This window comes from Dermacentor andersoni, unplaced genomic scaffold (assembly GCF_023375885.2).
Source record: "Dermacentor andersoni unplaced genomic scaffold, qqDerAnde1_hic_scaffold ctg00000033.1, whole genome shotgun sequence".
In the NCBI taxonomy this organism is placed as follows: Eukaryota; Metazoa; Arthropoda; class Arachnida; order Ixodida; family Ixodidae; genus Dermacentor; species Dermacentor andersoni.
In genome coordinates this window covers 2606072-2633728 of record NW_027314755.1, presented here as the reverse complement: position 1 = coordinate 2633728, position 27657 = coordinate 2606072, and the positions used below count along the sequence as shown (strand labels likewise).

At 44.4% G+C, this 27657-nt stretch overlaps 1 protein-coding gene across 1 annotated transcript; it reads left to right on the top strand.

Moving 5' to 3' along the window:
• The first annotated feature begins 3877 nt into the window (after positions 1 to 3877).
• Positions 3878 to 27126, top strand: LOC140214411 (uncharacterized). Its single transcript, XM_072285778.1, has 3 exons — positions 3878 to 4288; positions 24296 to 24443; positions 26823 to 27126. The coding sequence occupies exons 1-3, from the start codon at positions 4229 to 4231 to the stop codon at positions 26972 to 26974; spliced, it is 360 nt and encodes a 119-aa protein (XP_072141879.1). The 5' UTR covers positions 3878 to 4228; the 3' UTR covers positions 26975 to 27126.
• The last annotated feature ends 531 nt before the right edge of the window (positions 27127 to 27657 follow it).

Below are 27657 nucleotides of genomic sequence, written 5' to 3'. Positions count from 1 at the left end.
CTCGGAGCACAGCCACGGCGAAATCGCAAGTTCGCAGCCAGTAAAGCTTTCGCTTTAACAGCGCGGTGCCGGATAGTCAGAGTCAGATAGTCAGAAAGCCTGGGAGGAGGAAAGGCTCACCGCGCGCCCTTTCCCACTCGCCCGATAAGAAAGTTTATATACAAACTTTTATTCTCCCCTTCCTCTCCGCCCCTCCCTTCTTATTTATGTGGCTGTGGACTCCATAATTACGATACGATGTTTCGGTGCGGACCGACGCGCCGAAGCCGCTTTTTTTTTTTTTGCCGTGAGCGGGACATGTTCGCGTGTGATGCTAGTGACGAGGGCATGACGAAAGGACCGTGCTACACGGAATCTTGCAATGAAATCAATGAACATTAGGGCCGCGAGTTTGTGGTTATGCCTTTTCGCGATGCGAATGCGTTCCGACGCCTTCCGCGTTTGTGAATGGCCAAGAGACGCTCGGCCCCGGCCGGAGCGTCGAACGCGGGTACTCACGAACGTGAAAAGCGCCGGAACGCATTAGCATAGGGAAAAGGCATCGCCACAATATCGCGGCCTAGATCTACGTAGTTAGTTAGGGTAGTGTTTTGCTGTAGCTGAACACACAAAATATACATTTCGTCTGTGCACTATCACAGTCCATAATTTTGAGATGTTCAGTATTTACAAGACGGATAAGCTTCCGAGCGCACGACTGTTTTACTCCAACGAAAAAGAGTTGGTAAATTTATTACTCACCAGTGTGACGCTCGTGCTGGCGCACTCGCTGCGGCGCTCTCTTCAACTGCTGCTTCAAGTTTTGCCATTGTTTTTACTATTCTCGTACATTTCGGCGCATCCTGTGTCTCGAACTGAGAACTTCAATTGCAGCTGCCCATGCAAGTTCGCGCTTTTTTCTTGTCAGCGCGGAATTAAATTTACACAAACAATGGAGCCTTTCGCTCGCCTATCAGCTGAATCAAATCCAATTTATCTTCTTCCGATCAGTGCTGACTTCTAATACGCTTAGTTACAGCCTCGCTGTCCATGCTTCTGGTTCCGTGCGCGGAAAAGCGTTTACGGAAACCTCGTTGTCATGCCGGATGTTTACATCAGGCGACGGCCACCGATTGGTCAGTTCCAAGCGATATGGACATCGAGATTGAGTTCAGCCCATTCCCCATCTCATTCCCAGTTGGCGGCAAAAATTAGCGCCTAGGTACTTAAACTACCTACCGCCTTCGTTAAGTGTGGGCTGGAATTCATTGTTGGTGGTTCCTGCAAGCGCACTACTGCAGTCGGGAAGTCCAGTAAAAGTTTACGTTGTGGACTAGCCCTTAATGAAACGGCATACGGACTGGCAAAGGCAGCGCTTGGTAGGCCAGTGGGTTTCTTTATTCCCAGCGTTACTCTGCTAGTGGTAACAAGAGTACCAAGGCGAAAACAAGTCCTAGGTAGAAAAGATGAGCCCCTCCTTGCTGAAACGCATTACCAGCATTTAGCGTTCCCCTGGAATGCCCGGGTCACTTCTCGGCAAAGTGAAGTTTCTATTATACTATTACGAGGTCGAATGCCGCAACTAAATCTGCACATGAGTATTTCGAAAGATTGGATGCGCTTTGTAGACGATCTCAAGGAAGAAGACGGAACAGGCGCAAACTAACAACTGAGGTGTCCCACTCGTTTTCTCGGCTCCCTGCAAGCTGAGTCACCTTTGCGCCCGCATTGGGAGTCTTCACGCGAGAAAGAAGCAAGGTTGTTTTGGCATGAAACACAAGAACCCCCATGCAGATATCCAAGTTGGCGTTATTTATCAGATTCTCCTGACATGCGGCAAACCCTACATAGGCCAGATGGGCCTTCGTTTGAAAGTGCGAATCCGTGAACACGAAAGGTCTATTAAAAACCAGGAGCAACCCATGCATTGCCTAGATCATAAATGCAGGCCTCTGCTCAATCAGGTTACGATCCTGCGCAAATGCAGTAACGAAAAAGCGCGGGAACTTCTAGAGGCATATTATATAAAAAAGAAGGGACAAGCGTGCATCAGTGACACATCGGTCATGCTTTACAATAGGGAGGCACGCTTCCTAGAAAATATGGTTAGCTGAGCCACGCCATTGGTTCTTTCTGATTTTGCGTTTTTTCTTCTCTTGTCTGCTGCTGATACCTCGATGCGCCTGCGCTGACATGAACTGATATTTAATTGCTTCCCTCGAATAAACCTCAGTTGTTAGTTGGCGCCAGTCCCGTCTTCTTGCTTGTGATCGTGTACAGAGCGCATCCGATCTTTCCAAATACAATGAACCAACTTGCACAACAACGCATACTGCTGCACATGAGTAGGTGTGGGTTCGCGCCATCGAACCGTTCTGCATCATGTGGGAATATAGAATCGCTGGAGCATTTCCTCCTATTTTGCCGCAAATATAATTCCGAAGGAAAGATCTGCCTAGTGCAGCCCTTATCGTGTATATGCGTTCTCCTCTGAGAGATTAACATTTTATCAATTGTGGCAATGACCCTTGGTCGAGATATAAAGGAGGTGTGACAGACAGTACATGAGTACATCACTGCGACTGGTAGACTTTCATGTTAAGCACATTTACCTCATTATTAAAAGTGAATCGCGTAATGTTCATAATATGGCATCTTCGTCATAATTGGTATGACCAATATTAGCGAAACAGAAACAGAAATAATTAATATTTACTATTACTTAAATATGAATACTACAGTTCAATAAGTTAACGGGAAGCAAGAAGTTCAAATTCTGTTTCCACTCAGGACAATGGCCAGTACGCCCCTCGTGGGAACGTGCCGAAATTTGAAGGAAAAGGAGAAGAAGAAGAAGGAAGTCCAAATAGCGCATAATGGGTATGCGCCACTGTTTAGGATGCAAGACAAGACAAGATCGGTCAAAGCCGGGTGGAATCGCAATTATGTCCACGTGTATTACGTGTGTTCTTGAAATTTGTTCCATTTCCAGCTACATAACATGCCTGCATGACGCGAAAGAGACCCTGGACGACCTTCTTTGCCGGAATTCAATGCAGTAAGTGCAACTGTGGAAAGACGCGCTACTTCGACTGCAGTGACCATTGCGCTTTTCTTTGACCATTGCGGTGGTTACCTCTTTCTATCGCGCTGTTGAGGGCCCTCTGAGCGCGATTGTCGTGTCACCTGCTTTCGGTGAGCTTTAAAAAAACACAGGTGGTCGAACTTAACCCGCAGACCTCACACACGCGTCGCATAGCCACCCGTCTAGCTTGGGAAGTTCTATCTCATATTATCACCTCCATTCTTACGCTTGTTCCAGGTGGATGTACTTATACAGATGAGATTCTGGAACATTTTTTTAGAGTACACATCTGTACGCGAGTGAGTACCGACAACATTCCATGGTTGCCCCATTTTCGGCTCTCTTTTAGAGAATGATTGTGCACCCCTAATGTAGCACGTTTACTCAGTTAGGGTACAAGTAGAGTAAACGTGACTAGCAGGGCTGTACGATAACTATTCCGGTTATAGTTAGACATGTGACAAGCAGGTACTCCATCGAATAGGATTTGCTAGCTGTCTTTTGCCTCAGCATATACGCACGCAAACAGCGTTTGCACGCTGGATTTCGCGTTGCATCGAACGCAACCAGCGCTCCGATGAACGCGCACCGGAACGCATCAAAGGGCTGCGGCGTTCCACTGAGCGTCGCCCGCTTTGCAAGACTGCTGCGGCGTCCGAGCTCGGTGGTGACGTCAGCGTACACCAGGATATATAAACGCGTGCGCTGACAATACACGGGGGCGTCCTTGGTTTGGGACTTGGACTCTTCTGTGTGGTGTTCTTCCAAGAGTGCGTCCCTCCCAACACGGTGGCAACAACGCTAGACAGCACTATTTCTTGCCGATGTCGTGTTTGTTTGTCCGAAGTGTATTTTCGACTTGGTTAGAACAATTTCCTTGTTACATGTCATTCTCAGACATGGACTCCGCAGCCAACTTTGTCATCGTGCCCGTCGCGCTGGGGCCGCAGGGAATGTCTTCATCTCTACATCTGGGCAGACATCTACTGCCAGCAGCAACCCGGGACACCCCAGGGAGCCCAAGCCCTCTACCGGTAGAGCTGCTGGGTCGTCGCCTACGTCGACCCTGTGGCTGCTGCAGCGCTGGCCACCCTCCCGGTCTTCGGCCTGTACCAGTACCCAGACGCCCACGCCGCCATCGCCGCCGTCGTCAGGTTGGAGACCATGGCCATCCTTGCCGCATCGACGTATTTAAATATGCAAGTCGATGACGGCAACGCAACGGTATGTATTTCTGCAGCATGCTTGTGACCTACATTTTTCGCAAACATTTTCTCAACAGTCAAATAATTATGTTATGTCATGTGGAGGGAAACAATGCATTGCACGCCGTAAATACAGGGTCATTATGTAAACATCTTAAGTGTTGCTCGTTTCGCAATAGATTGTTGTGTGAGATTGGATACTGAGTTCCCTATAGCTTACGATAGCATATACCGATAAAGAATTGAAGAATTACAGGCACATGAGCTTCTTTCAGTATTGAACAATATATTCGCCAAGATTATTTCCAATACAATCAGGAAAACGCTTGACCTTATTCAGCCAGGAGAACACGCTCGCTCCATGAAGGGATGGAGTAATGACTACATTGGACCAGATGTTTGTAATAAATCCGTTAATTAAGCAATATTTGGAGTGCGCTCAATCTCGGTATATGCCTTTGATTGATTATGAAAAGGCATTTGATTCAGTAGAGACATCATCAGTCATGAAAGCACTGCGCAATCGAGCAGTACAAGACGCATATTTGAATATCTTAGGAAATATCTGCAAGGATCCCATGGCTCCCTTAGGTCTCCACAAGGAAACTAGAACATCTACTATAAAGAATAGGGTCAGGCAACGAGATACAATATTACCATTGCTATCCACTGCAGGCTTACATAAGTATCACAGCTATTAGACTGGGACGGCTTAGCAGGGGGGATCAACGAGGAATATCTCGGTCTTTAGCTTGGCAGATGACATTATATTCTTCTGCTGCAATGGAAATTAATTGGAACAAATGTTTAAGACTTTAACTGAGAAATTAAAGGGGTAGCGTTGAAGAATAATATGCAGGAGACAAAATTAATGATGCATATCGTGGCAAAGGAAAAAGAATCCATGATCGCCAGTCAGCGTTGACACGGGAGCTGGTTGATGTAGGACAATTACTCACAGGGGATCCTGACAATCAGAAGGAAATTTACAGAATAATGGGTTGCTGTGCACACGGGACGAATTAACAAATCCCGACTGGCAGCTTACCGCTGTCATTGAAAAGAAAAATGCGGAATCATTAGATTATACCGGTGCCAACAATTGTGACAGAAAGTTGGACGTTAACAAGGAACTCGAGAAAAATCTAAGCTGTGCACATAGAGCGATAGAACGAAACATGCAAGCCGTCCACAGAGAGCAAGAGGGGATAGCCGATATTTAGGTGACATTAGGAGAAAAAGAATGCAGCTCGGCAGGCCATTTGGTTCTGCTAGATAACCGGTGGATTATTAGAGTTACAGAATGGCTGCCAAAGGAAGGGAAGGACAATCCAGGACGGCAATAAATTGTTAGGTCACGAAGTGAAGAAATTTGCAGCTGCAACTCGGAATCACTTGAACAAGTCCGGAAGTAATTGTCGGTCGCTGGAAGAGGTCTTCGTCCTGCAGTGGACGTAAAATTAGGTGGCGGCTGATGATGACGATGGCATCGAAGTACTTGAGTTTCTCACGACGGTGCGGTGAAGATTACTGTAGTAAAACATATCCATTTGTTGTAGTTTGAAAACAGACTAGCTGCATGGGTTGTCGGTCTCACGTATTATCGCGCAGCTTGGCAACGGTAGACAGGTCAGGAACCTAATTTTACGTCTCGCAGTTGCACCTGTACTGTCAGGGGCGCCATATATAGAGTAGACATGAGTAATAGATTAGGCCACCTTATGCTCCTTAATTTAATTATTAGTCATATCATAAGAAGCCAGCAAACACTGACACCAAGGACAACGTAGCGGAAATTGCTTGTGCTTAATAAATGAAATAATGAAACGATAAATGAATGGAAATTAAAGCGGATGAAAAAACAACTTGCCGCAGGTGGGAACCGAACCCACAACCTTCGCATTTCGCGTGCGATGCTCTACCAATTGAGCTACTGCGGCGCCGTTTTCCCATCCACTTTCCTGGGTATTTATGTGTCCTAGTAGAACCCTGGGAGTGTTAGCCAGCGCCACCACTCACAGACCTTGCCACGCACGCGAAATGCGAAGGTTGTGGGTTCGGTTTCCACCTGCGGCAAGTTGTTTTTCCATCCACTTGAATTTCCATTAATTTATCGTTTCTTTATTTCATTTATTAAGCACAAGCAATTTCCCCTATGTTGTCCTAGGTGTCAGTGTTTGTTGGCTTCTTATGATATGACTAATAAAAATCGGGCCCCTTGGGTAGCCCCCTTTCTTCTCGTTAATTTAATTATGGAGTTTTACATGCCAAAACCACCATATGATTATGAGGGGCGCCGTAGTGGGGTACTCCCCAATAATTTGGACCACTTGGGTTTCTTTAATATACACCTAAATCTTAGTTCACCGGTGTTTTCGCATTTGCTCCATCGAATTGCAGCCGCCATGGCCGGGATTCGATCCCGCCACCTCATGCTTAGGAACCAATCACCGCAGCCACAAATCGATCACGGCAGGTCTAATGCTCGTTAAAGGGCCCCTGAAAAATCTCTCACCTTTTTTTTTTTTTTGCACTTTTCAAGTCACGTGCTTCTTGTAATTCGTGACGATAATCGGCGGACGCAGCAGCGCTTCGCGGCGCGGGCACGCCACAAAAAAAAAAAAGAAAAAAAAGCATCGTCTCTCTCCTGGCTTTGCCGGTGCCTCTGCGCGTAGCGCGATGTGAACGGTGCACTCCAGTTCACGTCACAAGGTCAATGCTGTCGATTAATCGACCTACGAGAACCCACGACTTCCAATGGATGGATGGATGAATGCTAGACGCCCTCTTTGGTACAGGGCGGTAGCTTACGCCAACAAACTCTGTCCTACCTATGTTAAAAAATAAAAAAAAAGAACAAGGAAAAAGAAAAAAGATAAAGAAAATAATACACCGAATTACCATTACCAAAGTATCTGAATCCATATTTCGAACTTTGTTTTTGTACGCCTTCGTTCTTTGTAGCTTAGCCTACTTCCACCAATCTTCCAATCGCCATTTAGTCATCTCTATAGCGAACGTGTTTGCTTTTTTCCCTCCTCTCGCTCAACGCAAGGGTCTCAAGACGGCCAGTGGGGCCTAAATCGACCACTGGGGCAGATATCTTCACATTCCAAGAAAATATGCTCCGTCGTTTTCCTAGCTTTAGCGCAGCAAGCACATGCTTGTTTTTCTTATATCTCGCTTTATAGGTGTATCTTTTAAGGCATCCTGATCTCAATTCGACAAATAGGGAGCTTCCCTTTGAGTTATCATACATTATTTCTTTCCTGATTTTCTTCTTAAGTAGTTGCTCATGGCAGGTTTCCTTTGAAATTCCGCCACCCGTGACATTATCTCAGCCTCTCTGACTTTTCTCTTGACGATCGTTTTTGCCGTGTTGCTCCCCATGCAGATCGCATAGCACGTGGCAAGCTTCCTAATTCTTTTCCTCCATTCTGAATCAATGTTTTTTTGTCCAAATTACTGAACATTCTGCAAGCCCATTTACTCTCTTTCATATCCTCAAGTCGTTCTTCATAATCAAATTTACTGTGAGCTTCCCTGACTTGTCCAGCCAATATCACTCTGCACAGCTCGATTTGTAGTCTTCCCGTGAGCGCCCAATGCCAGGTGTCCCAGTGACCTTCGGTTGCCATCGAGTCTTGATTGCACCCCTGATTTCAAGCAAAGAACCGCATTTTCAAATATAAGCCCATGAACCATAACACCTTTCCACATACCATGGAACACCTTGTACCTAATAAACTCTATAGTGATGTGTTTTATTAATGACGCATTTCTCTTCCCCATTACTATGATTATTGCTTCCTTGGTTTTCACATATTATTTGCCTTCATTCATCCATATACTGAGGTATTTATATTTTGTTTACGCGAGGTATTATGCTGCCCTTTATTGACACTGTCTGTTCACTGTTTTCAGTGAATTTTTCACTGTTTCAGCGAAGGAAATTAGCCATGACATCTGCTGAAGTACAGTTGCATGCCCACAAAACCTTAGTCTGACCCATCATAGATTATGGTTGCAGAGTATGGAACCCTCATCAACAGTACTTAGAAGATAGGCTGGAAAGGCTTCAAAATAGTGCATTACGATTTATATACTCAAAGTATTCTCGGTACGAAAGCGTCACTGCACTTAGAAAGCAAGCAGGCATTTCCAAACTTTCCAGTCGGCGTCGCGTTGCCGACATGTAGTTCCTTTTCATGCTCCATCATGGGTCTGTGAGTATCAACAAAGATCGGTACCTGCAGCCACCACATCGCCACACTAAACGAATAAATCACGATAAGCACATCAGGCCCCACGTCACCCATAGCAATACATTTAAAATATCTTTTTTTTCCTTCGTCCGTCGAGTTATGGAATTCTTTGCCATGGAATGTTGTTGACAGCGATTGTGTGTCCAGCTTTGTAACCAAATTATCTTTTTTTCATCCTGTGCCATACCTTTTCTTCATCCTGTGCCATAGACGAACGGGTGGATGTCTGATTTTTCCCTTTATTCATCCTATGCCATAACGTGGAAGTTGTATGTGCTCTTTTGAAATTTGGCCAGAATGATGTGTTGCCGAACAGCACATTGATGTGCAAATGTCCTGTGTATAGTGATCGAAACAGTGAATACCCCTGTAACCCACCCCTCTATGGGCCTGCCAAGGCCTACAGTATTGCTAAATAAATAAATAAATAAATAAATAAATAAATAAATAAGAAAATTAAAATAAGACCTGATTTTTTAACCTTATGTTTCAGTTCTTGCCTTCCTGTCCACAACTATTAGCCAGACGATGCATACACTTTGCTCGTTATCTAGCAACACAATGTCGTCCGCATCAAACAAACTTGGAAGCTGCTTCTCTACTACATTGCCCGCCTGTTTGTATTTGAGATGAAACCCGATATTGATTCCATCTAGTGCCCTTTCCATCCTCACACTGTACACCATGAACAGCAGTGGGGATAAAGGGCACCACTGCCTCAGTCCCTTGTTGATATCAATTTTCTCCTCGCTCCTCATCCCATCGAATTCAACGCCAATCATATTTTCTTGGTAGATATTTCTGAAAAGCTGTAGACAATTATTGCCTAAACCTTCCCCTTCCAGAATATTCGAGAAAATGTTGTGGTCTACGTTGTCATACACCCCTGTAACCTCCAAACAGGCTACAGGTAAGGGTTTCCTGTCCACTCTTGATATTTCAATACACTGAGTAAGGTCAAATAAGTTATGATACAGACACCTACCAACTTGATGCAACTCTGAAGTTTTCCCAAAATGTTGCTATTGTCAACCCATGCTTGCAGCTTTAATTTATTTGACTACATTGCCAACCTGTACGTTACCGATGTAATGGCCAACGGTCTATATTAGTGAATTCTATCTTTCTCCCTCTTACTTTTATAAAGTTAATTCCTTCTACTTTGTCGCGAGCTGTCTACTATTCGTCTTACTTTTAAGGTTTTTCCCACTTCTTTCAGCAGAGCTTTCTTACTTTTTGGTCCTAGTGCATTGTTCAGCCTAACGGGATCCACGTATAGCCCTATCGCTGTGCGCTAAAGAATTTCCTCTTCGGGCTTCTTCGAGTTAAAATTTTTCAGCACCAGCTCCTTTTCCACCTGGTCCTCTTTCATGCGCCTTCTTTCCTCAACTACAACCTCGTCATTTCCCTGGACAGATTCGGCTGGTATTTTTTGGATGTTATTTAATGCCGCGTCCTCTTCGAGTTGGTTTCCATCTTCGTCGTGGATATATTGTATTTTTCCAGGCTTCCTGCGTCGTAGTTTTATGTGGACCCAATATATTCTAGGTGCGGCCTTTTTTTCTCAATGTATTTCTGAGAACCAACGTTAACTTTCACCTTCTATCTTTGCTTGCACCGGTAGTTGAACCACAGATTTTTTTCTCCCGGTATATATCCCATTTGCTGGCTACTTATTCGTCGGCAACTGGGCCTTCTATGCTTGCCTGTGCTCTCGGGATGCTTTATATCAATCAGCCACCGCTTCTCGTATTCTCCCTGTTCCACCAGCTTTTTGGATTCCTTTTTCGTTTCGCGCGAACATGTTGCTTCTTTTTCCGTATTTCGGTCGGTATAATACTTAGAAGCTCACTATATTGCCACTCTCTGCTTGGCCATTTCCCAAGATCTTCCTTGACTGTTGTTACTATATTTATTTATTATTTGTTGAACGTTCAAATTCGGATTGGCTATATTGCCCTATTTTCTCTGTTTCATAACTACATCTCCCATTTTCAAAACAATGGCTTTATGGTCCTTAACGATGCAGCTGTATTCTTCCTCGTCAATGATCATCTTTCTCAACTTATCATGAATTCCTTCTTTCATCAGAAAGTAATCAATTGTGAGTTGTCGGTTTCCTACTTCCCACGTGGTCTGTCCGTCACACATCCGTCCCCTTCACGATGAGGAGGTTATGTTACTGATGAAGCTCTTGCATTGACTTCCTGGTATTGTCGGTATAGGCATTTGTATATAGGCATGTGTGGCTGTTCATGTCCCCTAAAAGGATAATTTCGGCATCATTCGCGAAACCATTATCAGAACTTAGACATTCAGCTAACTTTTGATTCTTCTCTGTGCAATAAGTTGCGGCCCACAAATACGTTACGCTCAGCGAAGTTTCCTTTCCACTCATTGTACAGAATAACGAGAGATGCTCTTGACGTTCAATTTATTCTTTTCCATTTGACTCCCAGATGGAGTCTTCTCCTCCCTTTATTTCCGATTTACTTTTGAGGCACCCTTCGCAAACATAATTCTCAGTCACTGACGGCTGTTCCGAGTCTCTAGTTTTCGGTGCTGTAACCGCATACACCACTGTTCGTTCACTATTTAATTTGTCCTGAATCTCGAGCAGCTTTTCCTTTCTTGGGCCGCCCTCCATGTTTTCGTAGCCTATTACATAGCGAGCTTTCATTCTTGTTTTCATCCTTTTTCTATTATTGATGCCGACGGTTTTTTATGGTTTCTCTGAGGCATCTTCTTCATAACTACCTACACAGGCCTCCTGAGCCCAGCGCTGGGCTAGTCCTGTCACTTTTTTTAGGACGACATTTAGCCCACCTGCTACTAGGGTTAGTTGCATCCATGGGCATTTTCCGCGAGCTTTGCTTTTGCGCGCTCCATGAGAGAACCCAGTATTCGCCTTGGAAATGTCTTTACCACCCCTTTTTTACCGCCTTTCACCGAATCCACAATTGCTTCTCAGCACCTAGCCAGGTCCGAGTCGCCGGCGATAATCACCCTTTCACTCTCTTCTACTGCCAATGCCTCTCCGTGCTTCCCTTTGTCATCATTTTCCGGTGGTGGAGGTGACACAAAATATTTTGTGATATACATTATAACATCGTGGGTGATATACATTATTACCCGCGTGTGATTCCGACTTGACAAGTAGCTTTGACCGCTGCTTTCCGGCTTTTTCTTTGCGGTGGCGTCAAGGTAGGTATTGCACTTTCCAGCTACCCCGTCGCCACGTTTCACGCTTTCCACGTCCTTCGCTGACACTCCTTGCCCTGTTATATCGGGAGACTGCGTTACATTGTCACGACGATTCTCGTTCACGATGGTGGCCCTCTCCCGCTTTTCCTGGGCTGCGTGAAGTCTTTTTTTTTTCACCGTCTTTCGTACATCATGCTTCATAGTTACCTAATTTTTGAGCTCTTCGACCTGTTTCAGATGTTCATCCAGGAAATCCTCCATTTTCTTATCCTAGAATCGACATCCCAGTGTCTGCCGGTTGACTCGATTTCATCTCCATCCTCATCCTTCCCCTCGTCTACGTTGAGGGACCCCCCGCTCACTGCACGCTTTACCGTCTTTCCTTGCCATGTGTTGCACTTGGCTTTTTCTGATGCAAACACCAAAGATTTCGGAGCACGTGTCTCCTAGCAAAGGCCTATACGCACAGAATCTAAATGCTTAAAAGGATGCAATGCAATTCTCACCAATGTTTTACATGCAATAAATGCTGCACAGACTTAAGGTTTGACAAGTGTTCGCACGTGTTCAAACCACGCGGCCAAGCTCTCACTCTCCTACCAAAGCGTATTCCCAATATCAATGCACACAAAATAAAATTGCTAATATCGCTAAATCGCTAATATCGATAAATCGCTAATCTGTCTGCTTTCAAACTAATATTTAAAGGCTAGAAAGACTTTGACTATACCGCAAAAGAAATGTGCACGAAACACAACCGCGCGCACGAAAAAATAAGAGAAAAAGAGAGAACTAGCCAATTATAATTTAAAGGTTAAAAAATCGTCAAACCAGAAAACAGAAGCAATCTCAAAGCATGCGCAAAAACGCATGTTTTCATCGCCGCCAAGGAGCCCTGGAAAAACACGTCGGTTCGCCGTAGCGCTACCTCTGTGCAGTTGATGCAGTCAGCGCTCGCTGAGCCTCGTTGTGTTGCTTGCTGGCACGCACACGTGTTGCGTTTTTTTTTGTTTGCGACTCACAGTCCCACATTGTTCGATTTAGTTTTTTTGTCTTTTTGGAAAAGCACTAAAAAGCACTAATAACTGGAATAAGTCATGGTGCTCTGTAAGTGTGGCTGTCAAAAGGCAAAGCACCGCTTTAATTCCCGCAGTTCCTAAGCATGAACTTTCGCTTCGCTAAACGTGCTCCAATTTGAAGCTTGCCGGTGACCGCTACTCCGGCTGAACCAAGCTGCTTGCTGTGAGAAAGGTCCCTATCATGAAGGTGCATGTTAATTTTGGAGCGCGCAAATTTCTTTAGGTTTAGTGGTAGCTGCTTCATCGGCAAACGCTCATAAATTTATTCTTATTATATTTTGTTGTAGCTATGCCGCCAGTAAAGATTATGAAACTCCAGCTTCATAATTCCTCGTCACTTGGAAAATTATGGACCTAATAATTATTATCGCACAAATGACATATATACTGTGCATGAATCGTGCAAGTTATGTGGCATAATGGCCTATTTGGTTCCAATTTTTCTCCTAATGTCAATTAGAATATCGGCTTTAACCGTTTGTTCTTTCATTCAAACGGCTCTCGTTCTGTCTCTTAACGCTATACCTAGCATTCTTTGTTCCATCGCTCCTTGCGGAGTCCTTAGCTTGCTTTCAAGCTTTTGTGTCAGTCTCCATGTTTCTGTCCCATATTGACAGCATCGGTAAAATGCACTGATTGTACACCTTCCTTTTCAATGATAATGGTAACCTTCCAGTCAGGAGCTGACAATGTCTGCCGTATGCGCTCCAACCCATTATTATTCTTCTGTGAATTAACTTATGAGGGTAAGGGTTCGCAGTGTTTTACTGACTAAGGTAAACGTACTCCTTCGCAAATTCTAGTGGCGGACTTGCGATCCTGAAGTCTTGTTGCCTTCGCCGGCGATTATCTTTTTCTTCGGCATATTGATCTTCCATCCACTCTTAGACTACGAGTATCTTAAGGTCCTCAGTCACTTGTTGTAACTTGTCTGCATTGTTGCTTAACAAAACAATGTCATGTGAAAGCCGAAGGTTGCTGACCCTTACTCCTAAGCATTCGCAGTTTAATAGCCTGAAAACTTCCAAATCATTGGAGAGATTCTGCGTCCTTGTCTGATGCCTATCTTTTGAGTTATCTTGCGTAGATGTGATCCATTGTAAAGTATATTTTCCTGAAGCCAGCCTGTTCCCTTGGTTGATTAAAATCTAGTCTTGCCCATATTGTATTGAAAATTACCTTGCTAAATATTTTATATTATACTGGAAGCAAGCTAAGGGGCCTATAATATTTCAATTAATTAACGTCGGCCTTTTTGTGGATTAGTACAATGTTTGCAAGTTTTTCAAGCATTGCGTATCCTCTGTCTTTGATAAATTCGACTGTTATTCCATCTTCTTCTGCCGTTTTTCCCCGTTTCATATTTTTCAAGGCCCTTCTGACCTCATTGCTAGTTATAGGAGCAGTCTCTGCAAACTGTTGATTAATGGTTCGGATGGAGGTATCCTGGCTCCCCTGGTACTGTACAGGTCAGTATATGATTCTTCCACTGCTTTTATTATACCTTCGAGATTGCCGATGATATTACCCTGGATGCCTTTAAGTGCATTCATTTTCGTTTGTCCTATGCCAAGTTTCCTTCTCACTGATATCAGGCTGCGTCCAGTTTTACCGACTTCTTCAGTCTTTCTCACGTTATAATTTCGGATATCCCTTATTTTCTTATTGTTGATTAGTTTTCACAGTTTCCTGTATTCTATCTCATCTCTTGAATTGGACACTTTCATTCTTTGTCGTTTCTTTATTAGATACCTTCTTACTTGGGAGAGCTTGCCTGCCGGTTGCCTTGGTGTCTTGCCTCACACTTCAATTATTGCCTCTGAAGCCAGCCTAGTTACCGCTTCCTTCGTTACCTCCATGTCATCTTCACCTCTCTGTTCTGAGTGAGCGTATTTGTTTGCAAGTGCCAGTTTGAATTTGTTTGGTTAAACCTTAATGCCTCTAGCTTGGCTTGTTTCTTTTTCACTTCACTTTATTTCCTTAAAGACCCTCATTTGAGGGTATTACACAAAGGGTGGGGCACATGTAGGTTAACAACAGAATACAGAAAAAAATTTGAACGAGTTATACAAACAATGGTTATTGTGATGCAAGCGCACGCGTAATTTGGTTAAGGAACATAGATGGGCATATGATGGCAGCAAGTTCTTGGGGAAGGCCGTTCCAGTCGCTAGCAGTCCGGGGAAAGAAAGAAGAAAAAGCTTTTGTGCGTGCTCGCGGTCGAGATACCTTGACCAAGAGGTATCTCGTGCTTGAGTTATCTCGACTAAAATGGTCCAGAGACCAATTTTATGCTATCTGTCTTCAAATTGAGGTGTATCCTAGCCCTTAATTAGCTATGATCACTGAACTTTACCCTACTCTACATTTCTATATCCTGCACTATGCTTTCAAAGTTAGAAAGTATGAAATAAATTTCATTTCGTGTTTCACCATTACCGCTTTTCCTGGCCCACTTTCTGTTGCTATGCTTCCTGAAAAAAGTGTTCATTATTCGCAGCTTATTCCTTTCTGCGAATTGTACTGTCAAGTATGCATACTCGCGAACTCACCCAAATTTCAGCTTTTTAGCGTAGGGGTAGAACCGCCTCTGCACGCCACATAGCTTTCTTTCTCTGTGCTCCACGCAGCGTGTGAAATGCATTCCACCTTCGACGACGCACAGTAGAAGGGAACTCTTTCCGTGCAGATGAACGGATGTACTGATGCGATAAGAAGTTATTATCTTAGAGAAGAGGGAATTGTAGACACGAATCATGCGTCTGGTTCGTTTAGAGCGCATGATGCTTAGACGCATGATCATCATCGTTACTTGCCACTCCCCAGGCGACTAATGAGTGCAAAGCCAAACATACGGTTTCAGTACCTGACACTCTCCGATGAAACCAAAAATACGAGAATTTATTGTATTAGTACATCCCTAAATTTAACCCGAAAAAAATCGATTTCTCGCCGATTACCAGCTTGAAAAATAGCACCCGATGATTACCCACCGAAAAAAAAAAAATCAAACCCGAATAGAAACAACCCTTATTATATGTGAATACTGGAATTACTGGTGTAATGACCTCACTCATGTAAAATACGCGCCCAGAAATTTGTTAAAAAATCCCCCAAGACATATATTTAAAAATTACGCATTATAGGATTCATCGTTTTTTTCTTTCCTTTATCTGAGAAGCTTGGCAGTGCTATCTGTAGTGTGGTGCTAGAGTTCCGAAGCTTTTTTTCTTTTATTTAGTCGGTGGCAAAACAAGGACGTTGTGCCGAGATTTCGGTTCCCTGTGCACGTAGCAGCAGAACAGCCTCTGAGATCCAGCAGCTGCCTCCGAGGCGCTGCTATCGCGGGTCTCTGGGGCTTCACCATTCATCATCATCATCATCATCATCATCATCATCATCCTGGTTACGCCCTCTCCAGGGCAGAGGCCTCTCCCATACTTCTCCAACTACCCCGGTCATGTACTAATTGTGGCCATCTCGTCCCTGCAAACTTCTTAACCTCATCTGCCCACCTAACTTTCTGCCGCCCCCTGCTACGCTTCCCTTCACTTGGAATCCAGTCCGTAACCATTAATGACCATCGGTTATCTTCCCTCCTCATTACATGTCCTGCCCATGCCCATTTCTTTTTCTTGATTTCAACTAAGATGTCATTAACTCGCGCTTGTTCCCTCACCCAATCTGCTCTTTTCTTATCCATTAACGTTGCACCCATCATTCTTCTTTCCATAGCTCGTTGCGTCGTCCTCAATTTAAGTAGAACCTTTTCGTAAGCGTCCAGGTTTCAGCACCGTACGTGAGTACTAGTAAGACACAGCTATTATACACTTTTCTCTTGAGGGATAATGGCAACCTGCTGTCCATGATCTGAGAATGCCTGCCAAACGCTCCCCAGCCCATTCTTATTGTTCTGATTATTTCCGTCTCGTGATCCGGATCCGCGGTCACTACCTGCCCTAAGTAGATGTATTCCCTTACCACTTGCAGTGCCTGGCTACCTATTGTAAATTGCCGTTCTCCTCCGAGACTGTTAAACATTACTTTAGTTTGCTGCAGATTAATTTTTAGAACCACTGTTCTGCTTTGCCTCTCCAGGTCAGTGAGCATGCATTGCATTTGGTCCCCTGAGTTACTAGGCAAGGCAATATCATCAGCGAATCGCAAGTTGCTACAGTATTCTCCATTAACTCTAACCCAAATTCTTCCCAATCCAGGTCGCTGAATATCTCCTGTAAACACGCTGTGAATAGCATTGGAGAGATGGCATTCCTTTATTGGAATTGTGTTGCTTTCTTTATGGAGGACTACGGTGGCTGTGGAGCCGCTATAGATATCTTTCAGTATTTTTACATACGGCTCGTCTACATCCTGATTCCGTAATGCCTCCATGACTGCTGAGGTTTCGACAGAATCAAACACTTTCTCGTAATCAATGAAAGCTATATATAAGGGTTGGCTATATTCTGCAGATTTCTCTATCACATGATTGATAGTGTGAATGGTCTATTGTTGAGTAGCTTTTATGGAATCCTGCCTGGTCCTTTGGTTGACAGAAGTCTATGGTGTTCCTGATTCTATTTGTGATTACCTTAGTAAATATTTCGTAGGCAACGAACGTAAGCTGATCGGTCTATAATTAAAGTCTTTGGCGTCCCCTTTCTTATGGATTAGGATTATGTTAGCGTTGTTCCAAAATTCCGGCACGCCCGAAGTCATGAAGCATTCCGTATACAGGGTGGCCAGTTTTTCTAGAACTATCTGCCCACCATCCTTCAACAAATCGGTTGTTACCCGATTCTCCCCAGCTGCCTTTCCCCTTTGCAAAGCTCCTAAGGCTGTGCCATTCACCATTCAATTCACCATTCAATCTAGCCGGAAGGTGACGCGTTACGGGAATAGCCAGAGTCAGTGCAATCAAGTGCTGTAGTTAAATAAAGGGTAGCACCATCGAAAAGAATCACGAAAAAGAAAATCCTTTTCTCAGTTTAATGGCCACACCCTTGCTTTTCTCCCCAAATCTCAGAAAAAGAACCCGAGGCCTTCACACGAATATGTAAGTAATATTAAAGTTGTTGAATTAGTAATATGCAGCTAAACCTGATGCAAACAAGCATTTATTTTCATCCTGCACGATGCACTTCCTGGTGCAATGTTTGCATTTATGGGCACTTCAGTGATAGCCACATATTTAATGTGATGCATTAAAGTGACGGTCACAGCTTCGCTGTGACGCCTTGTTTCGCTGTCTTATCTGTACGAGCAGGCACTAAATTGTATAATTTATTCGGCAAATCTGCCCAGAAGCACAGATTCCACGAACCCAAATTCATATGAAGTCGCGGAAGACCTGGCCTTGAAAACACAAAAATTTCAAAATATTTTCTACGTTTTTTCTCAAAAATGAAACCGTTTAGTTTTACGTGCCAAAAAATATGCGGTTTTACTTGCCAAATTCATTTTCTGATTATGATGCACGGCGTAGTGGAGAACTGCGGAAATTCGGACCATCTGGGATTCTTTATTATGCACTTAAATCTAAGTACACTGGTGTTTTCGCATTTCGCCGCCATCGAAATGCGGCCGCCGTGGCCATGATTTGATCCCGCGACCTCGTGCTTATTAACCCGACACCCCAGGTTTCTCTATGCAGGCTTCCTTTTGCAAAACACGACTTGAGGCATTACGATCTAGATGGCAGAGTGGCATACCAGAGGCAGTGTGGCAGTGCAGATGATAGAGTAGCAGGTTTCTAAGCACAGTATAGAACTTTTCAACTATGACTTATGGGCTCAAAAGTATATAAAATCTAATTACATTACTAACCACAATTCAGAAAAACGATATACCCTGGTCTCATTCTTCTGAAGTGGACCAATCTATTTTTAATCTTTAATCTAGTCCGTATATTCTGTGGAAACTTGTGGCACATACCTGTTGCCCAAAATTGATGTAGACAAAGAGTTAAAAAAATTACAAACATCAGAGATGCCATGGAATATTATAGCTTGTCTGATGATGAATCTCTCTGCTTTATACTTATGGACCGACACTATACATATAGCATTATGCAGGAAAAAGCTTTATTTCCTCATTTGGTGTATCACTCGTCCGTATTCAGTGCAATACATTAGACAGCCTACCTGAGACCACACACTAGCGAATCGACAAGTGGAAACCAACAGAAAAACAAAAGAATTTTTGCCTAAGAAAATTTCGATTCAATCTCATCTGAATTGTTCTTGTAGCTACATTTACACATAATGGAAAGTTTCCACGTTTTCTTTTCTCGTAATCTAAAGTGATAGCAACTGCACAAATATCAGTGTGAGGCGACCAAAAAATAATACTGAAGCATAGCTAATTTAATATTGGTTTTGCACGAAGTAAGTTTGACGTTAATGCAACGACGTTTCTGTAACATATTCGAAGAAATTAAATTAGGGGGTTTCCGAAAGCAGTGTAGCCCGCATAAAAGTGACGGTCACAAACTATCTGTGCATTTCAGTACTCTACGCATAGCTGTGGTGTTATGTGGAGAAAGGGCGGTGCTGGTAGCTGGTGTATGTTGTACAGTCGTACACGTGTCAAAAATATGTTGTTGCTTTAAACCAGCCACTGGCTGGTTTAAACCAACAACATATCTGTAGAGAGCTTTAGATTAGGGGACGCCACGGCGTTGGTATGGGAGAACTAGGAGCTGTGGAACGGCGCATGCGCAGATCCATACGTATAGGTCTGAGCTTGCGCACTGCCATGGTTTATAGTTCTTGCATACGCAAGCCGCTTGCATCCCCTAATATAAAGCTCTCTAGTGACTTATGAGCACTGAAGTTAGGACGGTCCGTTCTTTCGGAGGAAGACTGTTTGGAGAGACCACATTTCTGGGCCTGGGAGGCCCGCCAGCGAATTATAACACACGTCTTCTGTATTAACAGCTGAATATATTTATTTACTTGTGCTGTGAAGTACAGTCGGTGTCATCCTTGTGTAGAGCGCGGGAACGGCAGCCTCCGGGGCGCTCAGGAGGCAGCTAGCGACGTCTAACGCTAGCTTCAGGGCCCAACGTCTAACGGTAGCTGCTCGCCACGTTTGGGCTCGGCAACTACCGTTTGACGTTGCTGGCTTGCTCCTGAGCACCCCGGAGGGCGCCGTACCCGCGCTCTACACAAGGATGATGCCGAGTGTACATAGTTAATTTACTGAAGCGAGGCTTCCTTTGGCTTTTCCTTCTACTTTCCCACTGGTGCTGCTGCTTTCTCGCACACCGCGTTCGGGGGAGCAGTAATGGGGCTTTACAGCATGTGTATACACTCGTTCAGATCTTGCCAATGCGTCGCATGTGAGCTCGCTGGGCATCGCCAGCTTAGCACTTTCAAAGCTATAATTATCCGTGACGCCCTGCAAAAGCATTAGAGAAGCTTCAGCGCTTATTCCTGTATTAACCTGTAAGTCTAGAGGGAGGGTGGATTGAACAGTATAAAGGGGGCATGGAATGGGTAGAGCCGATGGAGTCGCAACAGGAGTGAATAACAGCCTTGCCACTCATCGCTCACGGTTCCCATACAAGGAGGGAGTGGAGGATATGGATAGGTGATGTGAAAATGCATGGGCACGCTACTACTACTGACACGAGTGGTTGCGAGGGAACTCCATAAATTTAAGCCAAAGTTGCGGTACGGTACAGTTCTCCTTTTTCTACAAACTAAACGCCACGCAAATTAGTCAAGCGGACAACATACGCATGGCTTGCAGAACCAGAGCCGCATTTAAGCTCACCATATAGTCTAGGCGACAGTACGAAAGTGGTCGCGAGCCATCATTAACACTCATGTGCCTGCCGCGGTAGCTTTGCGGCTACGGCATTTGTCAAGGTCACGAGTTTGACCACAGCAGCCACATTTCAACCAAGGTAAAAAAAACGCCCCTGCGCTTAGATTTAGGGAAACGTTAAGGAACAGCATGGCGTGAAAATTATTCCGGAGTTGACCACGTCGGCGTGCCTCATCCTCTGTATGGGTTCAGGTACGTAAAACCCCATAATTGAATAAAACCAAGCGCATGCTTGAGAACAGCACAATAACACCGCGTAAACGCACCATCACGTGGCTTTTCTGATATTTCGCGGGCTTTCTTTGCTGCCTGGAAGATAGGACTACGTGAGACGTATCGCAAAGGAAACAACTTGATCGGCGGTTTCTGAAGGTTCCCTACAAATCTCCGTATCATACTTGGGGTCCTCAGCCAATTAACACAAATTTGGGCAATTCAAGTAAGTTAATTATTGAAATATGATAAAAACAAAATTGTCTGAATCACTATAGGCTATTGCGAACAGTATGCTTTTGGTTCAATTCGCTTCCGACACGTCTTCCATTTTTAAATTCTTGACTGAAATTTTGTGGGACGTTCAGTATGTTGCTAAGCATTCTTATCCTTGTTCTATGTGCATGATAACCCAAGAATGGAGTATAAACTCGACCTCCAGAACGGAGTGTGCCTGCCCCTGACCTCTGAAACAGAGCCAAGCTACCTGGATAGCGCTCATGCTTAATTACTTTCCTCCGATAATATAAAAGTAAAGCTAATTAAAGAACAAAAGGTCGCTGTTACAGGCTAAAATATTACGTTTGGCTGAGCGCTGATATCAGGATCACCCATAAAATTTGACAGAGCCATCACTATTCATTCTAACAATATTGGCACAGACGCCTGAGTACGAAGAAAAGAGTTCTTTTAAACTACCAATGCCTTTCCACGTCACGGAAATAAGGGAAATTAATTGGATGACGAATCCATGTAACTTCTGTTTGAGCTGAACAGCGCACATATAACGTTTTATGCTTAGGTTGTGGTTGATTAGAAGCACTTTGCCGTAGGTAAGTATGTGAGTAGGTAGGCGGGAAAGGTACGTCCTGTCCCGCTTTGTTTTCGGAATTGCAGCTGTGCCATCGGCACAGCAGCCACGTGCACTAGTCATTAGACTACTGCTACTTTAATCAGACCGACATCGCAAGCCTACTTTATCTCTGCAAAGCCATCAAGAACTTTGAAACGTATGGTGCGTGCGCGAAGTGCTAGTTTCTCGACTGCTTGCGTCTTGAAAGCTAGGGTGTTGGGGCGCTGTGAGATTGCACTATCTCCGGGATTGTCCCACATTAAATGAACAATTTCATCTTGTAGCAGCTCACGCTTTGTACAAACTGCGACGTTGTACCGAGTTCATCATCGGTCCAGGTTGAACAGATGTTAACGTTTTATTGCCCGACAACAAATGACTTCGTTTTGATACAAACCACCTAATAAAAGCAAATACACGCTGTATATGATTGTTAAACGCTAACATTTACTGGAGATTACGTCATAATACGCGTTTCTCTCGGCAATTCCTTAAGTACCTCTGCAGAACTCAATAAACGGCGGCCGTAAATTCGGGTCAGGAGGCTGCAGAAATTATGTAATTGTACACCCTACGTTCGTATTCAACGTCACCGTCTGGCGGCCTTCGTCACACTTAACCACTCGATTTACGCAAACACGTAAGGTTTAGCGGAACGCCTAGTAATATCGGGTTGCCAGGTACAGGCCACCCGCTATTACTAGGGGTAGCCTGTACCAGGCCACATGGTAAAAGAGAGCGGTAAAGCATTGGCACAAGTGACCGATAACCGGAGCAGGGAAATTGAGGCGCGCGGCACCCTTGTTCCAGTGCACACTGGTATCTTAACTGCCACGTGATTCATGTTTCAAGAAGCGGGTCCCTGGCACTCTCGTTTACGACGGAATCGGGAACAACAGCGTCGTGTACCACATTTTATCTTCTCGGATCATCGGTCACTTGTGCTGATCTTTTTCAACTGCAGCTATAGATCCGAAATGCTTCGCGTTCCCTGGCTTCGCGGAGTACGCCGCATTTCCGTATCTTTTGTGCAACTAAACTAGGCTTTACAAGTCTGCAGGCTACTCTGTATCCGTCCTTGAGATAACCAGGCGTCCGAAGCTAAGCCGAATTTTGGAAAGGAAAAATTCTCCTGCACCCCCGTATAGCACAAATGTACGAAGAAACCCCACGCGAATTTCTCAGAATGAAAGCTTTACAGTAAAAGAAAAGTTCTTTTTTTTGAGCAATCTGCATGAACCCGAATTTTTAGATCCGTAAGCATTTATGTACTTACCGAAGGAGAAGACCGTCCGTGCGTCCATTAAGACGCCCGCTTTCAACATAGCGCCCGCAGCAGCGAGCAAATTGACCTTCGTGCTGTCTCGCGCTTCAAAGCCAAAGAAGCGGTGACAACACAAAGCCGCGCGGAGCTCTGAGCAAACGCCGCCCCCAGCCACTTTTGTAGATTGCTTTCAAGATATTGGTCCGCGTGTCTCTATTGAACAATAAGTAAGCAGCGATAACACAGCACGCGAAGCTATTAGAAGTCGGCGCTATTTGTCGTCATCGCATATCGCTTTTAAGGCATAGTCGGTGCGGCGCTGCCGTCAGCCGGGTACGTTCGGTTTCCATTCTTAACGGTTGGACGCGGATGGATAAGGCGATAAGGAGCGATAAAGATTATAGTGATCGGAACATAAGTTCATGTCCCGTTGCCATCTGCATTACTTTGCTTGCGTCGTGAATGCTACTTGTGGCGACGCCCACACTAGTTCGCGTCGCCGTAGTGCCGTCTTTTGCACTCGCCGGATAAGTTTCATAACAACGATAACGACACTGGGGTGCGTGGAGATGAGCAAGTGGCACAGTGCTAACGCATACTTTGATAACTCCCATAGGAGTTCCTGCTCGACTTTTTTTCCTTTCGAGGCGTATGCAAATGTTCTCTTTCCGGAATCGTTCACCACTTTCGGTATTAACTGATTATTCTTAGCGAAATGTTGTTCGAGCAATTTGAAAGGTAAATGAGGAGAGCTTGCGTTAATTTCACCTTTGCATAAAAGACAGCGATTGATATTCCGAAGAGCTTCCGCATTAAGTGAGAAATTGCGTTAAGTGAGAATGAGCAGCCAATACCAGTACAATTAATGAAGATAGAACCATGCAGACTCGCCGTCATGAACATTTTTAATAGGAGCAAGCTAGTATGTAGCACTTGGTCCGTGCATGCATCATATATTTTGTTGTATCAGATGTAGCAGCGACGTCTCATGCTGAGTAGCCTATCACGACGCCATTTCACTATCAAAGCGCGACAAGAAGCGAGGGAACAAACATCACGCATTCCAAGATCAACCAAGCGCCGATTTAGGCATAAATTGCCGAGGCATAGAACAATGAACAACTTTCAAAACATGTTTCTCCTCTTCGTCTACACTCCGTTGTGGTTTCGGGCTTTTATGGCCGGAACATTGAGGATCACTTCATACGGCAGCAGTGCTGTCAGTGTTTCTTCTTTCTTCCTACACGTTCATATCACGGAATGCTGCAGCCTCGTCACTAGTCTCACAGTGAGGAATTGGCACCTCTGCTTTCAGGGCATGCAGACAAGACTGAAAACGGAAGCCCCGGTTTCAGACTGCCGGCCCACAGCAGCAGCAGCGGCGGCGGCGGCGATGACGCAGTGGCCAACACAAGCTGCGCGGGCATGGAAAAATCATCGGGCCTATTGGGAAACGAAGCTAGGTGAGCCAAACAATGGCAATAATTGCTTTGGATAGAGCAAGCCGTTGGGGCGATAGTGAATTCTGTGTATGGGTAAGTTGTGCTTGCACTGATGAACTTCTGCGAGGGATGGAAGTTCTGCCCATTCAAATGCCAAATGCCAGCTGCTGTTCACACTATATGACACTGGCGTAAACAGGAAGCTTTAGATCAGGATCTACTATCTAGGCACACGGGAAACGAGAAATCAGTTTCCTCGGCAACACAGTGCACCAAGATTGGTGAAGTTTGCTGCAATAAAGAAAAGTGCTATTACTGTTATTGGAGCAATGGCGTTCTTCACTGATGTCATATACTCAAGAATGAAGTGAGAAACTCAAGCATCAAGAATAAACATTTATAACTCTGCAATGAAATCAATGCAACTATTCTATTAATTACACCAAATGAGACATGTAAAGTACACAAAATATGTGCATAACACAGCCCTCTGAAATATGCTATTTCATGAGTAGGTACTTTGGAAATTCTTGTTCGCGTTGTAGCAATTTCACGGAAACTGCATATGGATGTAAAACAAACTTGTCCACTGAGGATTCTCCATGAGATGCAGCTAATAGAACTTCGGTTGTAATATTTTTGGGGAAGTTAAATTTGTAAATTTTGTGCATGTGATCTTTTCAAACTCAGCGATGTCAGAATTTTCTTATGAAAAACAAGTGAAAATTATAATTGACACGGTTGCGAAATAAAATGTTTCAAATAAATAAAACAACTTGATTACAACCCGCGCGGAAGGCAACAAAGAATTCTATTCTTAGGCCTACACGGGTTTTCCGAAAACAACACTGCCGCTCTCGTGGCCCGTTGATCACTTTCCCAGTTATTTATTTATTTACCTAGCTCTAATTGATTACGTATTCCACTCACGATACCGGCCAATCTGGCATGATTAGAAACAACGTACATGATATGGCCCCACGAGTTGAAGCACACCATAAGATCGCATGACTCATGTTAATCGCAGTAACAAGAATAGATATAGGTAAACAAATAAACAGCACATTACCGCAACAATAGCGAACAATATTCATCTAGAGCTTAGCTCAGATATTTCGAAAGAACAACAGACAAGAGAGAACACATACACTATGCGCCGGCGTCCTTGCTCTGCCAGCCCGGTCTTTTTTTTCTGTATCTATCAAACTCTACAAAAGATGTCGTACCAACAATGACTTCGCCCTTGCAAACTTCATTACCTTCCCAAGAAAAAGGCTGTCAGCCATGGGCAGAAAATAGAGGGGAATTCAGGTTATTTATATTACATCAACGTAGATTGCAATACACGCTGTAGTGCATACTTGCACAAGGAGATCAAAAAGCAAACAAAGATAAACTTCTTCGGCTGCACAATTCATTCATATTGGGTGAACACACTGAAGTAATTTACCTATTTGTGCTCACCGCGTCTGGGAGGATAGATGATCTGCTCCTCGGCTGTTCATTGCTTTCGGGGGGAACGGTTTATTGTTCGAATACGAGTCGAATGTTAAATGACTTGATACAACAGCTGCAGAAAGGTTTGAAGTTTGTTTTCTTCTTATACGATATGTAGGGATTGAGCTGTGACATATGACGTCGGACTTTGCACCACTTTCAATTATTAGCGTGCAGACCATAAAGTGGATCGTTGCAATGGCTCCTACCCGCAAGAAGCGGGTCTAGCCCAGAGAAAAAAATATATGATCATCAGGAATGGCTCATTCCCCGTAGGCAGGCAAAGTTGTAATGGCTGAAAATAAATGCAGAAACTAAACGAAAGAAGGATAAAACGAAAGAATGAATGAAAAAGAGAACGAGCGATAGAACGAAGAAAACAAGAACAAAGACGGAGAGAATGAAAGAAGCTTTACGCATTGTTTTAGGTTCAAGCATGTGTCGTTGCGGTGGTCGACCTACGGCTTGATATGTTTGCTTCACAGTGTGGCTCGTTATGTATCAGAAGAAGTCTGACCCCTCAGATTGCATAGCGTAATTTCACTACCACGTGTGCAGCAAGCTTTCCAATTTCACGTGTTACATAAGTGTAACATGCCGAACGTTTTACACTTCTTAATACGCAAGGCTTCCTAAAAACGCCGACGTATTATAGCTGATGCAAAACAATCTTTGTCAATACCGCATGTCTCACTTCCGAGGGCACACATTTCAGGACTTTTGCCTGAATACTACTTGTGAGCGTCTTAAAGACGCAGCAGCAACTTATTCACCACTCAGGTTCAGCAGGTCACCTTGCCAATAACGTACGGTTTCGTTTGTCACTCTCAATTGGCAAAATGTGTTTTTGTCCTCCCGTAATAAGAGTCTGCATATTGAGCTCCTTTGTCCGTCTTCTTGCAGGAATGCCACTGGAACCGGAAGAAGGGAACAGCAAGAGTCGTGCGGTGTCTGTGGAATTGTTTGGAGCAGACGGGATGCGTTACAAAGACACGCCAACGAACACACCCGCGACACAGCCCATATTTGCAAAGCATGTGATCAATCGTCTGTGAAGAATTCGAAGTTTGTGGAACATTGCCCCAACAATACCGGCAAAAACCGCAAATGCGAAACCTGTGGTGAACCGTTCCACCTGGCTGATCATCTATCTGAACATTACCGCCCGCGCACAGACGAGAGACCCTACAGATGCGAGGTATGTGATAAATTCTTCCGGTGTTCTGATGACCTAGGTGTCCATAAACGCATGCATACAGATGAGAGAACCTACAAGTGCCATATATGTGATCAATTATTCCGGTAGTATACGCCCATCTAGATGTTCATAAGCGAATGCGCACAGGCGAGAAACCCTACACTTGCTAAAGATGTCGTAACTCATTCGTGCGGATGACAGATCTCCGTAAACACCGTAACACTGACACAGACGACAAACGCCACACCTGCCATAAATGCAGTAAACCATTGAAGCACAGACTTAATCTCAACCGTTATCTCAACTCGTGTTGTGGAGACGGAGCTTTCGTTTGCGAAATATGTAATCTATCCTTTATTGGAAACTTAGGTCCGAGTCATCACCGCCAAAGCATGCACGGGGATAAAGCACTGAGCGATATGGTTTCGCAGAGAAAGAAACCCTTCATGGACATCTGTGCTACTTATGTGGAGGAGGAGGAAGAGGAGGAACTTGATTATTCTTAGGGGAAGAGGGGAAGGGAAAGGGTAGGGTGGGAGG

Coding starts and splice junctions, on each gene's coding strand:
- LOC140214411 (XM_072285778.1), top strand. CDS start 4,229: ATGGCCATCCTTGCCGCATCGACGTATTTAAATATGCAAGTCGATGAC. Junction 4,289..24,295: donor TCGATGACGGCAACGCAACG/GTATGTATTTCT, acceptor CTCTGCTTTCAG/GGCATGCAGACAAGACTGAA. Junction 24,444..26,822: donor CTATTGGGAAACGAAGCTAG/GTGAGCCAAACA, acceptor GTCTTCTTGCAG/GAATGCCACTGGAACCGGAA.